At 46.3% G+C, this 23,823-nt stretch overlaps 1 protein-coding gene across 1 annotated transcript in view; it reads left to right on the top strand.

Annotated features, from left to right (window-relative positions):
* The window catches only part of LOC144761988 (dihydropyrimidinase-related protein 1-like), a 242,652-nt gene that overhangs the window by 152,768 nt on the left and 66,061 nt on the right, over window positions 1-23,823 (top strand). Inside the window, exons 9-10 of the mRNA XM_078647154.1 lie at window positions 5,098-5,254; window positions 9,417-9,558. Coding sequence (XP_078503280.1) covers window positions 5,098-5,254; window positions 9,417-9,558 — 299 coding nt within the window. The remainder of the gene's footprint in view (window positions 1-5,097; window positions 5,255-9,416; window positions 9,559-23,823) is intronic.

Raw genomic sequence — 23,823 nt, 5'->3', positions numbered from 1 at the left:
AGATGTGGCAGCAGTCGTGGTCCATTCTTGTTCAATGTCTGGGGTGCTATACATAGCGCCTTGAACAGTATCCTTTTGTTTGCTAGCAGCCAATGTAATGCTGCCAGTGAAGGGAAGACAGAGTGAGTTTAGGTAATCTCAGAAGCATCCGAGCCACTGCATTTTGGATCCTCAATTTTTTTGTAGTACTGATTGAGGACTTCCAAGAGAAAGTGAATTTCCATAGCCTAGACTACACAATCAGACCTTGAAATACCACTCTACATGTAGATCGAGGAAGCCACCCCAGCGCGTTTCTTAGGGTCCTCAGCAGACCAAAATAACCAGTGGCGTATTTCCTGGCCTGGGCTTTCATAGTAAGTTTGTTATCTATTTGAACACCCAGACTTTGTACTGCTGGTTTGGGGGCTGGGTGTGCCCCAAAAGTCTGTAGCAAGCAAATTTCCTTCCAGTTGGAAGGATTGTTGCCAATGACAAGAACCTTAGTTTTGTCGCCATTCAGATCTAGGCTGTTGGCAGACATCCAATCCCTGATGTGCTTTAACCCCTCCCATGCTGGTGACGGAACCGCTCCGTCACCAGCCACGGACGCGCTGTGCTGATGACGGAGCGGTTCCGTCACGGCCCGCTCGGAGCGCCTGCGCGGATTCCGCGCCTGCGCTGGACGTTCCATTGAGGGGGCGCGGCCGTGACGGAACCGCTCCGTCATAAGCACAGCGCACCCGAGGCTCGTGACAGAGCGGTTACGTCACGAGCATGGGAGCGCCGTGCGGTCGCCCCACCCCTCTAGCACTGCGGCAGAATTGCCGCCGCAGCGAAGGGGTTAAGCATGAGTTGAGTTGACACGAGATGGCAATTGTGTTAGGCGTAAGTGCGATGACGGTTTGCGTGTCACCTGCTTAAGACACCATGGAGACCCATGTGAGCATATGATCTCTGTGAGTGAAATAAAACAGAGATTGAAAAGTGTAGGAATTAGAGATGAACCCTGTGGTACCCCCTGTTTTATAAGGTGGGAGGCAGAGAAGTAGGGACCCTCACACACCTGTAAGCTTTTCTTAGCTAAACAGTAGGCAAACCATTTTAAGACTGACCCAGCAATTCCGGCTTCTTTCAGTCTTTGTATTAAGATTAGATGGAAGACCATGTCAAATACTGCTCTTAAATCAAGCAGTATGAGTGCTGCTGAATTGCTGCTGTCCAGGGTCGTGTTCAGCTCTTCGGTGACCACCAGTAGTGCTGTTTGCTCTCTCTGTTGCTGAGAGCACTATAACATCTGTGAACTGGCTATGACAGACTAAATGCAGTGGTTCACAGATAGCATGTAAAATACAAACTTGTCGCATTTAATTTTCGGCAACAGATTATCAGAGGCAGGTTCACAGAATTGCTTGCCATTCTGCCACCATTCGTTTCTTTACTGCCTCTCGCCTCTAGTAAATGTGGGTTCTGGTTGCACAGCAGACCTACCTTGCTGTCTCATTTTAACATGGACAGAACCTTGAAGGAAAGGCAGGATCGGTGGCATAACAGAAAATGATGGCCCCCCCATGCAGAATGATTAGAGAGGCCCTTGAGTCTCCCATATGCATTCATTGGCCATAGACTAAATGGGGACCCCCCCTTAAGCGTTGGGGTCCCCTGTATCAAGGACCTTTGTTATGCCCTGCCTTTGCTCAAATTTGTCACCCTCCCACTTTCTTTTCTTGACTCCCCGTGTTGTTTTACTCTTCAGGGCCCTTCCTGCCCTTCTTTTCTGGCCTCTCTGTCCTGTTTAGTCTCACTAATGTTTCCCCCCTGTTCTTTCTAACTCCCGTCCAATGCTCTGAAGCAACAAGAGTCAAGAAGGCAACTTTTTGCGGGTCCCTTCCCACCAGCCATATTAAATTAAATAATGTTGCAGGTTTGTTATCTTATGTACAGGGAAACACAGCGAGTTCCATGAGCTGGCAATTGTTTTGCTTATTGTTCTCCACTCCGGTTATTTTGCAGCAAACTTGAGTGGCCCTCTCCCACAACGGGATCTTTGTGCCCCCCCCCCACACTGCGGGGCCCTGTTTCACGTCTCTTGGCAGGATCATGGTGAGACTGCTAGCTTTAAGGTGGCACTATCTCCTGTCTCCTCTTCCCTGGTGCTCAGGTATTTGTGCGGTGATTCACCAAACCCGGCTGAGGAGGAGGTGGCTCCCGTGCCACCCACTCTGTGAGGAACCATGATAATCTTTATGATTATTTTCCCTGGAGTGTACCCTCAAGCACCTCACCTTGCAAAATGCAAATTCCTGAGGTTTCCTCACCAGTAAAACACATGTATGAGGTACTCCAATTCCTTTTCCTCATGGTGTACCCAGAGAAGGCAATGCTAATGGTTTACATGGTTCCCTACATCCACTGGAAACTGAGAATTTCCCTATTTTTCAATACACTGCTTTGCATGCAGTGAGGTGCAGAATGAACCCAGGAGTTTCCCCAGACCACGGTTGTTTTGCATCAGATTGTTTCCACCAGGCAGCCCCGCTTGTCTGCCATTGGTACAGGGTAGCAATGCCAAGCTGATGTCCTCAACTTCACTGCCACTCTCCCGCCAGGCCCAGACTGGCCATAGCGGGCACCGGGCAATCCCCCGGTGCGCCGCACAGGTGGGGGCCGGTTTTGGGCCCCTGGGGGCCGGTTTTGTTACAGGGCCATTTTTGCAGCGTTGCTGCAAAAACGGCCCTGTAACAATATCGGCCGAAAAAGGGCCCTGGCAACGAGCGCGGTCGCACCCCCAACCCCTCCGGGGGGTGAGGGGGCCAGATGAGCACTTTGCCAGGGCCGGTTTTGGTTCTCAGTCCGGCCCTGTCTCTCACTACATTATGGCTGCCCTTTGCAAGTGAGTGGAATAACCACAGGCAGCTGTGGGGGGAATTAGGCCTGGGTGGAGATGCTACTTCCGCCCATGTTTAAAGACCCCATAATATGAGTGCTGTTATAGTATACTTTGGGCCTGTGACGCTGTGCTTGATTAAACAGTGCCTAGTATTCTATAGTGGTTAATGTAGTAGCCAACTAGCTTGGTTACTGCTCAGGTATTGATACGGCTATTTTTGTAGAATTACAAATTCTAGGACTGATTCTTATATCTAAAAGAATCTAGGTATGCAATACACCCAGAACAGAGGCTCTTATGGTTTTATTTCTGATGCTTACGCCTGGAAGTCTTCCTACACATCCCTCCCGAATGAAGCTAAACACGGACCACTTCAAAAATGGGGTAAAACAATTTGTCTTAACAAACATGTTGACAAACTACAAGTTAGTGTGCATATTGAGACACATTTCATCATAGTTATATACATATAGCTGCAAATGTAGTGGTGTGTACAACACATCTATTAGTGTAAAGTGTGTAAGCATGTAGTTACAGTACTAATTGAAATATTTAAGTTGAATTGAAGATAAATACAAACGTGAGAGTCAAGGTTAGCCTCTGGGATTCATGTGAAATAATCCAAAGTTGAGTCTTAGAAAATTATATTGTCATGTCTTTTTGATACAATGGGCCTCATTACAGTGGCGGACGGACTGCCACTGACAGGCTGTCGGTAGCGGTCCACCTGACATCCAGGCCATTGGTCTGACTGCCGGTTTACAAATCGGATTGCAGGGGTCAGGCAGAAAGATCACTGCCCTCCGACAGGATCCAAAATCCCGTCTGGGCGGCGGTTGGAATCCTATCCCTACAGTGGAGGCGGTGCCTGCGCGGCACCACCACAGGGATTAGGATGTTCCTTCCCAACTTCCTTTTTCAAGGCAGACAGAAACAGACTTTGGGGGCCCCAAGAGGAGCCCCTGTTCCCCGTGGCCCACTGCTAAGTGGCCTGGGAGGCCCATGTAGCGTACCCCCACACATCCAAGCACTGTGTGCCAGGCACCCGGTGCATGGATGTGCACAAGTGCCCTTTGCTACCGTGGCTAATGCTGCAGCCCTCTTCCTGGGCAGCAGCACAAGTCACAGGAGAAAAAGGCACTTTCCGCCCGCCTGCACACCGGTCTGATCGCAATAGACCGGGTGGGACCGCCGACTTATTGTCAGGTGGTCCGCTGCCCAATACGATGGTATCATAACGAGGGCCTAAGGGTGGTGGAGTTAACTTAGGAGAACTAGTTTACAAATCTTCAGTTGCCCCTGAATACACCGAGGGTCGTTTCATTATGTTCATTCAGATTCAAAACCATGCGTCTCATTATTAGACTCATTGTCTGGTATTTTTTAACCAACTCTAATACCTTATCAATTGTCATGTGTTTTTGCTTGGCATTGGTAACTGGCGACAGCTCCACTGGCCTAAGGCAACTGCCTTTGTTGTGTGTAATGCAGGTACATACACCTTAGTTTACTCAGAGAATTGCATCACTCTCTAGTGTGTTGCTAGTTTGAGTGATTTTAGGCAAACGGCTCGCACATTTACGGGTCTTGTGTGTATTTGTATTTTGACAGCGTCTTCCTACTCCTTGTAACCTGTAAGAAAGCTATCTTTTTTTTTGCTGATTTGCTGGATTTTTCTGACAGTAGGGCCTTAATGCAATACAAAAGAGTTCTACACGTAATGATAGTTTCCAATTGTTAACAGATGATTCAAAATACTATGGACAAGCATTGGAATTTTTGAGAAAATGTGAACTTTACTGTGCCAGAAATGGACCATTGAGTGCCAGGGTGCTGTCCTTTCATGTAGCTGGCTCCCAAGAAGCAGCAGTCTCCCTTAGGCCTGCACCACAGTCGCCTCTAATGTATCACTATGGGCAAGTGCTGGCTGTGGCATTTTGAGAATCCTACATGCACTTTAAAAAACATAACACAATATGTCATGCATGTTAATACTCCAAACATTGTGCCCCAGGGACAACTCCTATGAACATCCTCTGTTTTCTGAAAAAATAAATGTTTTTGGTGCACAGCATTATTGATTCATACAAACTACGGTGGAACAGAATCTGTAGTACTAGCACTCATTTGTGATGTGACTTTATGGAAAGCTTTATACCTATGGACAGGAACTAGTGCATATTCCAGCATAAAAATGTATAATAACCCTCTGTTTCTTTTTTTATTAGGCACATTGGTATTTGGGGAACCAATCACTGCCAGTCTCGGAACAGATGGAACACATTATTGGAGCAAAAATTGGGCCAAGGCTGCATCCTTTGTGACGTCACCACCTCTGAGCCCGGATCGCACGACACCAGATTACCTAAACTCCCTACTAGCATGGTAGGATTAGTCATTCTATGATGTACCATTACCCTTCACCTGCATGTGTAAGCATGACGCCTTGATGAGCTAACCAGATGGTTCTGTGTCATTCAGAATGCAGTGGGATGTTTAAAGAAACCCCAGGACTAAGGGATGCAATCCCTGACAACATAGAGTTGAGACATATTTTTAGAACTTCCAGTGATCCACCAAACCTGACAGTGTCTGCACATGGCTTCATGGCAAATTTGGGAGGTGTACTCATACTCGACCACTGAGATTAATATAGTTATTGATGTAGACAATCTGTGAAATCAAATGTTGCTTATTTGTCTCTGGTTTAGCAAGTCTGTGTTAAACCTTCAGACCTGGGCTGTGTTGTCTACATTTTACTTATGCTAATCTAAATGTATTTTTTAAACTGTTAACCTATGTTAGACAAAAAGACAGGCCTGAGCGTAGTTCGCTGAGTTTTGCTATGCGAAACTCTGCGAAGTTACAAAAAACTCTGCGAAGTTCCGCGAGTGGCGTAGTACAGTGTGAACTGCAGTTTGTGCTGATATTCCTGCCGCTCGGGCAGAAATTCTACCCGAGAGCAGCAGCTTGCGCTTGCAAACGTACCTTTCGCGATTGCAAACTTACCGCTCGCGATCGAGTGAGTTTTCTGCACTCCTCGAACTCCGCTGTGTGCAAAGTGCAGAAAACTCTGCAAACTCCGCGAACGGAGAGAAGTTCACCACCCAGGCCTACAAAAAGAAAACAAACGCTCCTTTAGGTTTCGCCTGCATAGCACTTGCGCTGACCTTGCGAAGAATTTTGTATTTAAAAAACAAAAACTGAAAAGGGGCTTACAGCCCGCTGTTACATTGCACTTGTTTGTATTCCTGTTTCTCGGTTTTCCATTTCTTTCTGTTCAGCATGCTATTTTTATGTTGTTTTCAACTTTCTCTGTGTGTGTTTTCTCATCAGTGGAGCTTGGACCAAGTACTCCCTTTGAAACTTTCCCCTGTCTTTTATGGCACTACTATTTCCTATTGAGCGAGTTTGGGAAATGCATGTTTTTTTTTTACTTTTGTCCCCCACTCCAAAGGTATCAGATCTCTGTACACAAGCCATCTGCATTACACATGGACACATTCATTTTTAGGTATGAAGAGAAGAGATTAAGGACCTTATTACGACTTTGGCGGTCCGACAGCTGAAGCCGCATAGAGCCACAAGACCGCTATGCCGGCAATCTTAAGACTGCCACAGTACGACTGGACCACCGGGCCGGTGGTGTACCGGTCTTGGCCTTGCACTGTCTGCATGCTCTGCCAACTGAGTGAGCCGGAAGCTACTGCAGCAGCCCAGCAGTGACTGCACTGTCGCGCGAGCGCGGCTGTCATGCACCATGTTGTCCATCCCACATAGTGCAAGCACGACAGTGCAGGCATATAGGGACATAACTTGTGCCCCCAGTCACATCACAGACTGGGCAATGGCGCCTGGAGGCCCTATTTGCAGCCCCCTCCTTGCTGTTCCGCCTGCTTTTTTATGGCAGTGAAAAAATGCTTGAGGGAAGGGCAAGTAGTAATATGGACAGTGGTGCTGGGTTCGGCACTGCCTCCATTGCTCCATTCCTCCCCACTCTGAACTCCACCAGCACCGCGGGATTCATGATCCTGGTTTTGCCGGCGGTGTTGCAACGGTCTGGTAACAGTCTGACAACCAGATTTGTAATTAGGCAGTCGGACCACCTAGGTTACGGCAGTCAGACCACCACCACCGATACGGCGGTCTCAAGACTCATAATAAGCCCCAAAGTCATTTGCCCAGAACCACAGTATTTTGATCCTCCCACTGAGTCTCAACCCCAGCATTGTTTTTAATCCTCGAACCCAGGCGTTGTTTTTAATCCTCGAACCCAGGCGTTGTTTTTAATCCTCGAACCCAGGCGTTGTTTTTAATCCTTGAACCCAAGCGTTGTTTTTAATCTTCGAACCCAGGCGTTGTTTTTAATCCTTGAACCCAGGCGTTGTTTTTAATCCTTGAACCCAGGCGTTGTTTTTAATCCTTGAACCCAGGCGTTGTTTTTAATCCTCCTCCAAGTCCTCCTCCTGACTTCTGTTGTTCTTAAACCCACCTCTGCACCCTCCTCCCGCTCTCCGGCTCCTGGAGGTTTAAAAGGAAGTCACCTACTTAAAAACCAAAACATTTAACTGCTTTAAAAGAGTAAGTGGCAGTGGAAACATTCCATTAAATCAAAAGAGACTTCTTACTGGCTTATTTATCTTTGACGTCAGCCACCGCATTCTTTCACTAATACTTGTTTTAAATGACGCTTCCCTCTTTTTCACCCCAGCCCTCCTCCCTCCATCCGTCCTGTCCCCCTCTCCTCGCTCTGCTTCTGTCTGTTATTCTTGTTAGTATTATCAAAGTAAGGATACTCAATTTACCCACTTTGGAAAAACTGAAAACTACGGATTATGATGCTTCGGGGAGACACTAGTAAAGATCTATAGCTTTTTTGGATGGATTGAGTGGTGTCTTGGTTTCCCCTGCACCAAACATCAATTTTTAACTGATGGGATCATTTTACCCTGAGTGGTGCATTCCCTAAATAGCGATTCCTACTGAGTCGCTAATTAGGAAATGCAAACAGAAAGCTTTGTGCATCTGGGCCCAAGGGCACTAGACAGTGATAAATAAAATGGCAACTGGTCTCAATTTAAATCATTCTTACAGATTGTGAAGTTAAACTTTGGGTAATACAATAAACCTCAAAGCTCAATTAAACAATGGTTCTCCAAATTCTGTCCCCGAGGACCGGATCCATGCCAGATTTTTAGCATATCCCCATCTAGATAATTGTAGTTATCTTACAAATCTGGTCCTCCAGGACCGATTTTTGAGAATCCTGAATTAAACCAACACTGAGGCCCTATGAAAGGGTTCCAATCATAAACTTAGAGCCTTTCAAATGACACCACAGCTTCAAGCTGTTTGGACATCCGGATACTTTCCTGAAAACAGGAAAAAAATTGGGGTGGTCTGGGGTTTCAAACTCAGTTTTGAACCCATGTAATACCAGTGGTTAGGCCTGTGTTCTTTGGTCTCTGATAGCTGAAATTAGCCTTGACCTACAATAAACAAGCTCATAATTAAATAACTGTGAGTTCTCCCCTTAATGACACATTGGTCTATACTCATGGAATCTTGGGAGGGCTTCCTATGCCAGATTTTGAGGCCCCGAGCAGTCTGATATATGGCAGCCAGAGTGATGCTTAAGCTGAGGTAATCTAACAGCAGTAACAAGGAATTTTTCACTCTTCAGTGGCTTCCAGTGGCCAAGTTTCATTCCCCTATATTTAAAAGGCAAAATCTAATGCATCACGTTATGGCAATTATTGTTCTCAAATATCCCTCAATCCTAGTTGCATTGAAAAGCACATCAGAGCGACTTCCGTTTTTTTGGGCCACAGTTGGAATTGACTATCTTTTGTGAGGTGTACCCCCAATTTTGTGCCTTGATTGTGTTGGCTGATTGTAGAACTATGTGCATTTTACCCATGCTAACAAGCAGTAAAGTGCCTGTGCTCTCCTTATGCACATGATGACATTGACATGCTCCTAATTGGCATATTTACCATGCCTATAAGTCCCTACTACATGGTGCAACACTGTAGCCAGGGACTGTAGGTTAAATGTCACAAGTGAACTGCAGCACCTGTTGTGCCATCCACTACAGTGACACTGTAAACATGACTGCAAGCCTACCATCTGTAGCCTGGCTGTGCAGTTTCAAATTGCAAATTGACCTGTCAAACTAACCGCTTTTTACAGGCCTAAAACCTCCTTCCCTTTCTAAGACAGATAGGGCACCCCTAAGTCGTTTTTACTGCCCATAAAGCAGGGCATACTGTTTTTAAAACTACGCCATGTAAACGTTTCATGTCCTTACAGTGACAAGGCCCCAAAAGCTATTTTCACTGTAGCAGGATTGATTGTTCTATAGGAAAGCATTGGAATACAAAATTAAATGTAATAATGATATCTCCAACTAGGAAGCAGCTGCAAATTTCATTATTGGACTTCTTGATATACTTCTTACATACCCAATTTACTGGTCAAGTCAGATTTATAATCATTGTAAATGTTCAATACAAAGTCAACATATGCCATTTTCTTTTATCTACAGTGGAGACCTGCAGGTGACAGGAAGTGGGCACTGTTCATACAGCACCGCACAGAAAGCCATTGGAAGGGACAACTTTACTCTGATTCCAGAGGGAGTGAATGGAATTGAAGAAAGAATGACCATTGTCTGGGACAAGTCTGTAGTAAGTTATTTTGTTTCTTATGTTGCGAACAGCTGCTACCAGAGCTAGGAAAGCAAAGAACTCAAAACTGCGACTCAATAACTTTGATGCCTTTTATGGCATTTGAGACCCATAGTACTGTGAGTCTACCTGCAAAATATAGGGCAAGATGTATATGTTTTTTCAAAGGCTGGCATCTCTCAGGACCAAGCAAAGGGCTCCAGATGGGAGGGGCTGCAGGGTCTAGGCTATGGGCTTGATGCGGAGACTAAGTGGAATTTTAACTAAACATTGACTGCAAATTACGTTGGGTCATTTGAAATCAAAGTAGCAAGCTTGAGTGAGCAGGTATTCATGTCTATCGTTTGATGTTTTATCCCTTCTGAATACTAATTCCTGAGTCCTATTCACCAGGGGAAAGACGAGGTACCCAGTTTGCCTCCACTTAATGTGTGAATTGCATGGCAAATGAATGTCCTGACCTTATACCCTTTCTTGTACTTTTTTCCATAAATGTGCTCTTGTTTTGGGAGCCTCTTCTTGTCCTATTCCTGGAGCATAGCTTCATTACCATCCTTTTGATAGGATGGCTGGTATCCTTTCAATGATCAATTAAGGAAACTAATTTTTACTTTTACTTTCAGTACTATTGTCGAAAGGTAGGGCCGAATTCGACCAAGAACCCTTCAGTATTTGCCCGGCGTTAGCCGCCTCTCATACCATTCGAGATTACCAAACAAAGAGGCAGGCGCTGGAGACAGAAGGCAGGAAACAGGAGTTTATTCCGACGGAGCAGAACACGTCAAATCAGACAACAGGGTATCTTCTCGAGGTGCTCTAAACGCATCCTTGAGGCCTGGCCTCTTATACACAGGTTTATTGCTTTATTACATAAAACACATTCTTGTTAATACTTTGATGTACGGAAGGGCATCCTCGGAATCTCCGCTCCAAACCCGTTCCCACACGCATTTACAGTGAAAGTCCCCACCCCGATCTCAGTAGGTGATGACTATCGCGCAGCTGGATATCCTGCCGGCTCCTGGAATGTGTGCGGCTGATCGGATCTCATGGGGTGGGGGCTTTTATCAGTCATAGATTCCTTGAAGAAGGACAGCTTCCTACTGAAGCTCGGCTGTATTGTTTGTGAGGATACCAGCTGTAATGTTCATCGTTGTCTCGACTGCCTGGGATAAATGTCGAATGGCACGACTGTTCGCCATCGGACCCCAAAGTGGGACAAGTCCTTTCATTGCATCCAAGAATTGTGCTCCAGTGGAGTCGGCCTGCTCGATGTCCTTTGCTCGTCTCTGTCGGTGATGGTTTGCCGGAGCCACATAGGTTGGAGGAAGGATGAAGGCTATGTAGCAGGTACCTCCCCAGCCCTTTGGGAGCCAGGTGTAGGCTTTTGTACCACAGACGAAGTACATGTTTGGAGAGGTGACAAAAGAGGGTGGGTCGGTTGAGTACAAAGTTCTGGTGATGCGGCAAGTGCTGTGACCCACCATTTGTGTCCCATGGCCTGTGATGCATACGAGGCCCGAGACATTGACGACAGATAGGGCCACAGTCAGGGTGGCAGCTGTTCGTTTCCGGAGGTAGGAGAAGGTGGGTCTGGCTGGATTGTTGAATATTTGCATCTCCACCATTTCTTTAGCGGGGATGTCCATGTGAACAGAGGCATTGGAGGATAGAGGGCAAAAAGGAGCAGCAGCTCTCCCGGTTTTGTTCAGCCAGACTCCATGATAAAAGTGTGACATAGTTTCGCTGGAAGTGGCGCAGTCTCTGTAGCTCTCTTGCAAGAGGATCAGCCAGGCAAGGCAGGAGCCATGAACAGAGAAAGGTGAAGGGATGAAGGGGATGGAATGTCCGGTGGCATGTGGTATCAACCCACAGATCCAGCAATTCGTGGCATTTGCAGCAAGGTTGTGTTGGTGCAGCAACTGTACGAAGGAGTTGTTCCAGAACTCCTTACGCCTTTCTTGGATTTGAGGTGAAAGAGAGACCAGGTAGTGTTCTTTCATGGTGGTAGGCTGTGCAGTCGTTAGAAATGTCTTATGAGCCGTTGCGTTCTCTTCCACGATCCAGAAGGTAGTCATGAGGAGGAGGCAAAAGAGAAGAGTGATAAGAAGAGCAATAGTCTTTGAGCTGTACAAACTGTCAGTTTTCGGGTTCCTGTAGCGGGTCTTCGGATGTCTGGTTGCTTCCATCATCTTCGTATCGGGCGCTTCCATCATCTTCAAGGTGCTCGGTAGTGGGCAGAAGCACAGACTTCGTTTGGTTTCTCTCCTGGCAGCCTTTGTAGTGTTAGGCCGCCGCTCTGAGAATGATAACTTAGTCAGTGGTCTACTTAACCGAAGCTCCCTCCTTTCGTCGCAGGTTATACCCTTCTCTGGATCGCACAGTGGGATCAGGGAATTTCGCCAATTCAAGTGTCTCTGTTTCAGGGTAGCAGCTCAGGGATGGTCGGTCTTTGTTCAGGAGCTCTTCCTGGGTGCTCACGTCTTCGGTCGACGTCAGGGTCGGAGAGATTTTCTTGCAATGATGTGCATGCAGCCAATTTCGCTTCCCCTCCACTCGAAGAGCTGTTCGGGTGGTGATCAAGACTTGCCAGGGGCCCGTCCAGCGGGGTTCCAGACTCTTCTCCCGCTGGAAGTTCCGAATCAGGACGAAATCTCCAGGCTGGATGGTATGTCCGGGGCCCCTGGAAGCATCGGGGATGGCCTGCAGCACCTGATGATGAATAACAGACAGTGTTTTAGTTAGGTTATACAGGTAGTCAGACATTAGGACGTCCGGGACGTCGTGAATAGATGTCGGTTTGGGTGCGGACCAGATACTCATGGGCCGGCCGAAAACGACCTCGTAAGGGGTCAAGTGGTGTTTGGTGGGGGTGGAACGCATTGACAGCAATGCTAGGGGGAGAGCGTCTGGCCATTTTAGTCCTGTGGTAGCCACTATTTTCGCCAGTTTTAGTTTCAATGTGGCATTGTGCCGCTCGACCAGTCCAGCAGATTGGGGGTGGAAAACTGCGTGGAATTTCTGTCGTACCCCCAGTCCTTTCAGGATGAGCTGGATAACCTCGGCTACAAAATGGGGGCCATTGTCACTCCATAAAATACGGCAAAGGCCGTAGCGAGGGAAGAACTCTTTCAGTAGTACTTTTGCAGTGGCAATAGCAGTGTTGTCACGCGTCGGGTAAGCTTCCACCCATTTGCTAAAAGCACACACAACAACAAGTACATACTTCAGTCCTTGACATCTCTCTAACTGGATATAGTCCATCTGTAGGACTTCAAATTGATGGTTGGGGACCCCAAACCCTCCCCGGGGTACGACAGTTCCTTTCCCAGGGTTGTGTTGCAGGCAGACTAGACATTGTTGGACTAATCGTTTGGCTGAGTCTGTAATTCTATCGTTATGCCAAACTCGGGAGACAAGTTCGGCCATAGGGGCAGATCCTATGTGTGCAGGGGAATGGGCCATCGTCAGTATGGGGATCAGGTACGAGTTGGGTAGCAACCATTTGTTCGTGTCATTTGTCCGCCAGCAGCCTTCATCATCCTTTAATCCCACCCGTGCGCATTCAGTCAATTCTTGTGGTGAGCTGGCCATTTGGATGTCCCTAATAGTTTCCCTAGCGTCCGTCCATTTTTCTGCTTGTGACCTAGTCACGTACATGCGAGTCGTCGTCCTGTTCTCAGCTGTGGTTCGGGCAGTGATGTCGGCCAGTGCATTTCCCTGTCCAATGATGTCTGTCACCTTTTTGTGTGCTTGGCATTTGATTACGGCAAGTTGTTTGGGGAGGAGAACCGCTTCAGTCAGAGCGGAGACTAGATCTCCGTGCAGGATGGGCGTGCCATGAGATGTCAGAAATCCCCTCTCCTTCCATAAGAGCCCAAAATGATGAACCACCCCGAAGGCATACTGGCTGTCCGTGTAAATGTTTGCTGTCGTCCCCTTTGCTAGGATACATGCTCGTGTGAGGGCAATCAGTTCTGCCGCCTTGGCGGATCGTTGCGTGATGCGGGCGGTTTCAACTACAGTTCGGGCTGTGGTAACTGCATAGGCAGCTGAGGTGGTGCCGTCGGGGAGTTTAATGCAAGAGCCGTCTACCCATAGCTCTCCGTCAGGGTTTGGGAAGGCAGTGTCTCGGAGGTCAACTCTACTCCTAGTCTGTTCGTCCGTGAGGGTCACACAGTCATGTATTGGGGGCACATCGGGATCGTTTTCAGGCAGAGGCAGCAAGGTGGCTGGGTTCAGTGTGGTGCATCGTTTCAGCGTGATGTGAGGTGCGAGCAGTGTCAGTTCGTACCCAGTCAGTCGTGCGCTGGTCAGGTGTTGTGTCTTGGTCTGGTTTAGGAGGGTGTCAACAGCATGAGGCACTAGTACCGTGAGGGAATTCGAGAGTACGATCCCCTCACTTTGTCGGATAGAGACAGCAGCAGCGGCTACTGCTCGAAGGCAGGCAGGCAAAGCTCTTGCTACAGGGTCAAGAGTGGCAGAGAAATAGGCACATGGTCGTTGTTTGGGGCCAATGGACTGAGTCAGGACAGACAAAGCGCATCCCTCCCTTTCGTGAGTATAGAGAGAGAAGGGCTTTGTATAATCAGGGGTTCCTAGGACGGGCGCTGAACAAAGGGCGTCTCGTAGTTCCTTGAAGGAGGATTGACATTCAGGGGTCCAAGGGAGCGGGAAGGGGACATCTTTAGCCAGTAGGGAAAGTAGTGGTTTCACAATGAGGCTGAAATTTGGCAACCATTGTCGGCAGAAGGAGGTGAGGCCTACCAAAGAGCGGACTTGCTTCGGGGTTTTAGGGATAGGGGTCTCTAGAATAGCCTGTATTCGATCGGGTGTGAGCTTTCTCCCGTCTTTGGACAAGAGGTAGCCTAGGTAAGTGACTTGAGGTTGGCAGAATTGCAACTTCTTCTTGGAGACCTTGTGGCCATTTTCCGCGAGGAAGTGCAGGAGTTGGATGGTGGCTGTGACTGCAAGTGGAGTGGTGTCGGCCGCCAAAAGGATATCATCGACGTACTGTATCAATACCACTCCATCCGGCAATTGGACTGCATCCAGCTGTCTCTTGAGGGCCTGGCTGTAGATGCTTGTACTTTCAGTGTAGCCCTGGGGTGCTCTGCAAAATCTGTATAAGCGGGATTTTAAAGTGAAGCCGAAAAGGTAGCGGCTATCCGATTGAATGGGGATGGAGAAGAATGCGTTCTTGAGGTCGATTACCGCGAAGGTGGTGGCAGTGGAAGGAATCAGGGTCAGAATGGTGGTGATGTCTGAGACTACAGGGTACTGGGGTACAACCACTTTGTTGACTTCTCGTAGGTCGATGATGAAGCGGTACGCTTTTTCATCTCCCTCACCCTGCTTCTTCACAATGGGTAGGATAGGGCTGTTGCAAACATTGCTAACTACTTCTTCTACCACTCCTGCATCTACCAGGGACTGGATGATTTTTACCAACGCCTTCTCGCCTTCGGGCGATATCCGATACTGCGGGAGTTTGGGGAGTACTGCGTCCTGTCGAACAGTTATGTGTACAGGGTCTATCATCATGCGTCCTACGTCCGAGTCAGTCTTTGCCCATAGGTACAGAGGTAGGGTGTCGAGTAAGGACAAGTCAGTGTCAGTGATAGAAAACATGCGTTGTGTGCGACAAGATCTGAGCAGTGTTGGGTTGTCGTACAGAATGACTCGAACTCCGTCTTGTGAACACCTAATAGTAGCTCGAAAATGTTTCAATAAGTCAAGTCCCATAATGGCGTCGGGGTGTTGGAGGAGAGCAAAAACGTCGTGTCAGTGGTGTTATTGTCCAAGTTAAAAGAGATCGGTGTGGACAAGGGATTAGTGGAGGGTGTTCCATCAAAACCTGTTGGTGTCACATGTGAGCCAGACAAGGGTGCCCTGGGAATCAATCGTTTAGACAACGCACTACGTGTTGCACCAGTATCTACCAGAAATGGAGACTTCGTACCTAGGACCTTAGCGGTGACATAAGGGCCTTGCTGGTCAACATAGAGCTCGACTGGATCCCTTCCTTGCCCCTGGCAGTCCTATGCAAAGTCGTGGGCATTGTCGCAGTCAGACTGTTGGCACTGATTCTGTCGGGGACGGTCAAACGTGTTCGGTCTACCAGGTCTGTCATTGTTGGTGTCGCTTGTGTGCCCTCGTCCCTGTCCTCTATTTCTCGGCCCGCCCGCTACGTCTCTCGTGTCTTTATTTCTGAGTGCTTCGTGCAGAACTGGACATTGAGATTTCCAATGGCCAAATCCTTTGCAAAACGCACACTGGTTCTCATCGAGGTCTGTTCGTGGAGCGCCGGGTGCGGGTGTGCGGTCTCTAGGGGGTGGATTTTTAGGAGCATTCGACTGGTAGTTCCCTCTATACTGTTCCCTTCCTATAGTCACCCCTTGCAACTGAGCAATCATTACCCTCTCTTTCAAGTCCTTTTTCTTTTTCTCAGTCGCTTGATCGTTCTCGTTCTTTTGTCGCTCATAGTATTGAGCCATCTGAAGGATAGCTGCGGGCTTGGAGGCCGCCCAACTACTCTCGCTAGTCTGTAGTTTCTGCGAGACTTCTGGTGTCAGGCCTTTCACATAGTTCTGGACAAACAAGTGATGTCCGGTTGCAGTGGTCATGTCCTGGCCGCTGTAATCGGAGAACACCGTTTCAAACCGGGAGAAGTATTCTGATACGTCTTCCTGGGGTTTCTGGCGACAGGCCGTTACTACCGACCAGTCCACCTTCCTTTCTGGGACTAAGGTTTTTAATTTCTGCACGATCTTATCTGGTAGGTCTAGAATGGCTTTCATAGGTTTCTGTCCCGGCTCTCGCTGTTTGTCTACATCACCGAGTTGTATCCAGGTATGTCCGAACAGCTCAAGGTGGTCGACTTTCCGGATTTGCTTCCACACATCAGCTGGCAGACATAACCCGAAAAACAAATCGATATCCGCTAGGGTCATAATCGTTGAACCCAGAGCGGTGGCTAATTCTGTATAGAAGGCTGTGGGGTTCTTTCGCAGATCAGGCAAGGACTTTCGGAAAGTCAGGATGTCTTGCCGATCCCATGGTTGGTAAACCCAGTTGTAAACTACCCTCCCTCTCGCATCTTGGTGGTTAATATCGTCGTGTGTTCCCTGTCCTCGTGGGGGAACCCAATAGGGAGCGGCCTCCTTTATGGGCATCTGTCCTCGTGGGGGAACCCAATAGGGAGCGGCCTCCTTTATGGGCATCATAGTGTCAATTTTTTCTACTCTGGCTTCAGTCACTGCAGGAGTCGTGGTGTTGGTCTCTGGTTTCAGTTCCGTGAGGTGGCGGAAAACTTCAAGCGTACGCGTGAAGAGGTTCGCCACATCACACTCGCCTCCATCTCCGACATCAATTTTCCTATACAGAGTCGTTAGGTTTTCAGGGCCTTTTCCTTGGTATCGGTCCTCGTAGGCATTAAGGGTGTGGTAACAAAGGCGTACGACAAAGTGTCGTCTGTGGCTATTGGCATATGTATTGTACATATCCGTTATATAATCCTCACTTTCCTTTCGCACCACCAGTGTCTTTACAATCTTATCGATCCCAGCTCGTTCGTCCTTACTTAATCTATTCGATCTCGCGGGGTCTTTCCTCCCCGCTTCGGGATCACCTGAAGTTGCTGCTTGTGCTGCGCTGAGTGCAAGGGATTCGGTCGGCGCAGAGGCCATGAGGACCGAGGCTCCGGCACTACTCTCGCCTGTCGTTGGGGGTTGCGGGTGCTGTGCTAAGGGTTGGGAAGGGGCGTATGGAGGGGGCATGTAGATGATCAGGGGACCTAATAGTAAATCATCGTTCGTTCGCTGTTTCGAAGGTAGCTCGGGTTAAAGTGTAGAGGGTGTCCTGACGGGGCACTGGCCTGATGATTCGGAATCTTGTTTTAGCTTGGTTTCCTCTCTTTCTTTTATTTCTTCCTTTAATTTGTTAGCGGCCAGGTGAGCTGCCTTGCGTAATTCCTTTTCTAACCTGACCTCATTTCTCTTCTTTCGCTGTTCTGTTTCTTTGCGCCACATGCCGAAGCTATCGCGCATAGTGGGTGTTGTCTTATTGTTATAAAGGGCTGTTTCCAGTGCGTTTATTTTATCGTTATCAAAGGATCCTATCAGTGGCCACTGACTTCCCCGATCCTTTCTCGTGTATTTATGCCACAGCTTACTATAAGCCACAGTGACTACTCCATATTTAGTAAACATGTCCTTATTAGGGGTGCCCTCCAGTGGAGCCGGATGGTTCACCTCCAATAAGCGGTCCGGGCTGAACCAACTACCAACAAACGGGGCGAAGACAGGCATGACGGGTTACAAAGGGGACAAAAGTCTGCACTACCTATCCTTCACTATCCGCAAAGACTAAACAGAGTATTGCGACCCTGTGCTTATTTGTGAATAGAGAATAACCCAAAGAGAACCAATTCCGAACGATCAATGTTCGGATAAACAATCAATCAAATGAGGGATAAAAATAGGCACGACGGATTACAACGGGGGCAAAAGCCTGCGTTACCTACCCTTCACTATCTGCAAAGACTAAACAGAGTATGGCGACTCTGTGCTTGTTTGCAAATAGAGAATCTCTCAGAAACAATCAAATGAGTAATACTAGTATTTTCAAACAATCAAACAATCAATTCGCAATTCGTCGTGTTACACGACCTTACCCGGACCGCATGGACAGTTTCTCGTCTTCCGCTTCCAGCGCCTGATCGTCCTCTGTTCTCCGTAATTGCTGTGGCACTCCTGATGGTTCCCAGTCAGGACCGTAGATCACTCGAGAGAGAGGTCTGCTCGGAACCGGTGAAGTTCGGATGATCGGCTGCCAGACGAGGGTCTATCGGGCAGGAGCTCTTCCCGATCGTTGCAGTTGTTCACACTGTCGTCGGGACCTCTCCCACCGGATCCACGTGTCGCTGATGGGCCCCACGTTTGGGACGCCAATTGTCGAAAGGTAGGGCCGAATTCGACCAAGAACCCTTCAGTATTTGCCCGGCGTTAGCCGCCTCTCATACCATTCGAGATTACCAAACAAAGAGGCAGGCGCTGGAGACAGAAGGCAGGAAACAGGAGTTTATTCCGACGGAGCAGAACACGTCAAATCAGACAACAGGGTATCTTCTCGAGGTGCTCTAAACGCATCCTTGAGGCCTGGCCTCTTATACACAGGTTTATTGCTTTATTACATAAAACACATTCTTGTTAATACTTTGATGTACGGAAAGGCATCCTCGGAATCTCCGCTCCAAACCCGTTCCCACACGCATTTACAGTAAAAGTCCCCACCCCGATCTCAGTAGGTGATGACTATCGCGCAGCTGGATATCCCGCCGGCTCCCGGAATGTGTGCGGCTGATCGGATCTCATGGGGTGGGGGCTTTTATCATAGATTCTTTGAAGAAGGACAGCTTCCTACTGTAAGGGGCAATAAACTGTATCCGCAGGGCTAGGTGATGGCCTGGGATCGGGCGGGACAATCGGGCACAGAGGAAGGGGGTTCATCAAAGGATGCGTGATCATTAAAGGGACGGAGGGAGGTGTTAGTCGGGTACGGGATGTGGCTTCGAGGCAGGGCCGCGCTGAAGGGGTGGTTTATGGCCCAAGCATGTGAGAACGTGGGCTGTCAGCGCGCGGGGGATGCTGGCGGGGTCAGAGAGGGAGAGAGAGACGCGCTGGCTATCGGCAGTGGGCAGAGAGGCCATGGCGTTCAAAATGGCTGCTACTTACGCGCACATTTGAGCTAAAAGGGGACAAGATGGCGCCGATAATGTTTACGTCGCAATCTAGATTTTAACACTCCAGAGAAGTCCATGGTTGCTGTTGCTTTCTCTCTTATTCAGCTTCACCCCTCAAATACCCATTTTTGCTGCATGCGAAAATGCCTAAAGAACGTGTTGCCTTTTCTAAAAGAAAACCTCCTTGCTTTGCTATAACAGCACTAATACAGTCATGTTTGGAATATAGTAATGCTGTCTATCCAGCCCCACCAAAAGCCCTGTTGTAAAGCTTACAAATCGTACAGAATGCAGCTGCAAGCCTTATTTCAGAAGCTCCACGAACTGCTCATACGCTATGGTTCTAGTACATAAAGTCCTTTTCCTAGGCTGTCCAGAATTCCTGGCAGGTAAATTTCAATGGCACAATTCAGGTTTTAACCAGCAATATCTAGTTAACATTCCATGAACCAAGACAGCCAGTTGTGGGGACAGGGCCTTTTCGTTGCAGCAGCCAAGATATAGTACATGCTTTCCCGCTCTCTTTGCTTACAACCAAATCTATTGAAGTTTAAAAACTGTCTCAAAACCTTTTTGAGTATGTTTGTTGGTTATAAATTTCAGTCAATACAGTTTGCATAGCTCAAAGAAACCCAGCCTATAGTGTGCTATATATACATATTCATTGTCCTATTTATGGTCACGTGTCATCTCGTTGGGCTGCTGTAGCATCACAAGCATACACTTGCATGTGTACAAATATGTAGTTGCACTTTCTTTTCTTTTTTGCCCATGCTGCACATAACTGACGAAAAGCATTTATTTTTGCCCATGCCGAAAATCATCAGCAAAAAGCATGCACTAAGCAAACACAACTGCATCGACAGGCAAAAGGCGAAATCAATTGGCTTTGTCTTTACTTGTTGCAGTTATAAATGTAATATATGAGCACAAACTCATTTCCTTATTTTCCTACCATCTTTTTCTTATTTAGTTTGTAGCTAATGTCTTCTTTGATGCTTTGTTCTTGTAGTTTTCAAAGCTTGTAGCACTGCATCATTTTGGAAATGCTGTTTCCTGACAGCTGTCCACATACAAACTCATTATTGCCCTCTGTAGGATTTTCACTTCCAAAAGGAGGTTTCACAAGGACAATAAATGATCATTGTGGGTGCAGTATCAATAAGCAGAGTGCCTGGAAGCCCAGTAGACAAGGCCCAAGGTCGAGCAGTTGTCCTGTCTAAAAGGGATACCCTAAATGTTCACACTCACGGAGTTCTTTCACAGGAGATTATTAGGTAGCTGCCAGGCCAAGAGTTATAACAAAATGTAACAATTGCCAATACTGAGCAAAACTCCAAAAAGCTTTTTGTTAACCAGAACCTACGAATAAAACATATAGGTCCACGTTTTTTTACTACACCAACAGTTGTTTTATTTGACAACTCTCTTACAAATCACTTTATCAATAATACTTTATCTACATGTGCATCAATAATGAATACAAACCAGAGGGAAAAGCTATGTACACAAAACTACATTTCATCATACACGACACCAGCAAACAGTCAATGAACACCTTCACACATACCGCATACAGATTCAACCAGACACTAATAACAAGCACTCACACCATCCAAACAACACACCAGAGCGGGTAAAATTACTTTTGCATGGCCCCAGATCTGGTGGACAATATTCTTAATCCCAAGGTCAAACGACACAATAAATCATATAAACTCCTACTAAAATGTAGAAATGATTCTATGTAATCACCATTTCCTACATTCAACACCTAAGTCATTACATCAATTAATCAATTGTATCACGTGGTTTGTTTGACAAGGGAAACAAAGGTCGACGCGTTTCAAACCCAACTGTTTGTCGGGTTCTCAGCAGGACTGTAAATTTCTATAAAAGAAAGAAACAAAAAAACAGTTCATATTAACAAAGCCTCCAACCACAGTTTACCAGACGCACACATCCACCAGTGCAGTACGCCTACCTTTTTTCCTTGACAAATCAAATCTGTTGCTTCACAATCATGAAGATGTTAGCGTTCTGAGAGGACAAACACAAGACAAGACACAATCTATAAACCAAATGTCAAAGTCAGGCTTTAACCTCACATGTCTAAGAGGCTCGCTCGAATCTGCTTACCAATTGCAGTACTTGTGTGTGTGTTCCCTGTTGTTATGTTGCCGGTACCAGGGTAACCTGCCAAAAAATGTCCAACTATTAAAACATGTAGATTCGTAACTTATAGCATGTTAATTAGGACTAAAGAGGCGGGGCTCACCTCATTTGCACGTCGGGAAGTCCGTAGAAGCTAAAGTCGATCTATCCAATTTGCCAATAAATCTAAGGGGAAGATTATATACCCGTTTTACTCCTTTGCACGCACTCTTAATGGCCAAGCAAAATATTAATAAGCTGTGCGCTAGTTACCTTGAAAAGTCTCTCTCCCTCTTAGAAACCGCGTACACGTCCTCCAAGTGTGGTGTGTAGCGAGCGTTCCCGCATTGAATGATGGGATAGCGGGGCTTGATGGGAATTGTAGTATTTGAGCTAACCACGGGGTGAGTCAATATCGACTCATTGTACGAGGCCACGTATTCATGTGCCTCATTGTCATGGTGACCATCGAAAAACTGAAAACTTTACTGATTCATTTCCCTGTGCTGCAGTGAATGACTCACAACCCCGTCTAAAGTACCAGAATGGTTCACGTTAACCAACTCTTCAGAAGCCACTGTTTCAATGATGGAAACACTTTATTGTGTGAATGTGTCCCGAAAGTTCCACTCGGCTCCCCAAATCCCAGTCGAAACATCCGATTTGGCAGTGTACCCCATTGGAGGGTTATGGCCAATCATAAAACGGTAGTGGAACCTGGCATCATCCATGTGATGCTCAGGTTCGCTTTCTAACACCCTATTTATTCAGCTTTCATAAATACACAGACAAGGTCTGTAATGGGGATCGACCTCATTTTCATAGATGACATTGGTGTCAACCTTCACCAAATTCCCATTAATACTTTGAAAACGATGCGCATAGTATACGGGATAATTTGTAATACAATCCTCATTGTCCATCATAAGGCATGGCAACACTCTATGAACCTTGGGTTCTAAGGCTATTTTTTGCTTTGGCTCGAGGATGAATGCCACAAATCAATGATCTGATCTACCAACACCATCCAATTATCCACAGAATAACAATGGAATTTCATGGCTTAAAAATTTCCGATACCTCATTTAATTAATGTATTGCTGTGTTAAATTTCATAATTAGCAGTGCCTCTCGTTGGCTTAATTTGCCCTCAATATCACTGTCTCGAGTATCCGTCTCGATTTTGGAGATCACAGTCCATCTCAAATCTTTCTCCACGTGCTCCTTGGATTTCCAATGATTGACTAGAGGGGCGTTCAAAACATTTCTCCTCAATCTTGACTTATGCTGAGTGACTCGTTGGCACACTTCCTGACTAGTTTTTCCCATATACAGTTTTGGACATGGGCACAGAATTCCGTAAACAACATTCTTTGATTTGCAGTTTGTGAACGTTTCGTGTCTTCAGTGAATGCCTTCATGTGAGAAAACTACTCCTTCCACTGTCGTGGACCTATATGTTTTATTTGTAGGTTCTGGTTAACAAAATGCTTTTTGGAGTTTTACTCAGTATTGGCAATTGTTACGTTTTGTTGTTATATGGACTCAGCCTTACTGAGTAGAGTCAAGGCCCTTTGGTGTTTCTTGAGGCCAAGAGTTATAAGCAGAAGTTCTTGGTCACCCTAGAAATGGTTCATCGACATAATATCGATGTTAAAAATATCGATGAAAAATATAGAATGTAAAAATATCGACTCCCTATACTTAAACAGGTAAGTACAAAGAAAACAAATAAAAAATATTGAAGCAAAAAATATAGCTGTAAAAAATATCGATTAAAAAATATATATAACATAAAATTAAATAAACATATTAAATATTAATATTATTTTTAACCAAATAAATTACATTTACTAGACATTTTAACTAAATATAAAATATAAACTTAATTAAAAAATATAAATACACAAACATAATAATTTATACATTTTTTTAAATTTTTTTTACTTTAAAATCATATAAAAATAAAATATATATATATCAATAATTTCAAATAAAATAAAACATTCTATTCAAAATTAAAACATTAAATTATTTAGAAAAATAAAACGTACATTTCGCAATACAATAAATGCAAAAGTAGGGAAAATGTTGGATAGCAAAATTATTAACTTTACTATTCCAACTCCATTGAGTGTAACAGTAGGGAAAGTGGAGGGGGTAAACATTACTATTCCCACTCTAATGAGTGCAAAAGTCGGGTAAGTTTTGGATAGCGAAGGAATTAAATGTACTATTCCAAATCCAGTAATTACAACAGTAGAGAAAATTTTGGATAGCGCCATTCAAGGCTGGCAAAGAAAGCATCCCAATATGGCAGACGGTGCTGGTAGGCATCGCCACCATTCTAGGTATGCTTTCCGGGTCCA

The sequence above is a fragment of the Lissotriton helveticus genome, chromosome 6 (assembly GCF_964261635.1).
Source record: "Lissotriton helveticus chromosome 6, aLisHel1.1, whole genome shotgun sequence".
Classification (NCBI taxonomy): Eukaryota; Metazoa; Chordata; class Amphibia; order Caudata; family Salamandridae; genus Lissotriton; species Lissotriton helveticus.
This window is presented reverse-complemented; position numbering and strand designations above follow the sequence as displayed.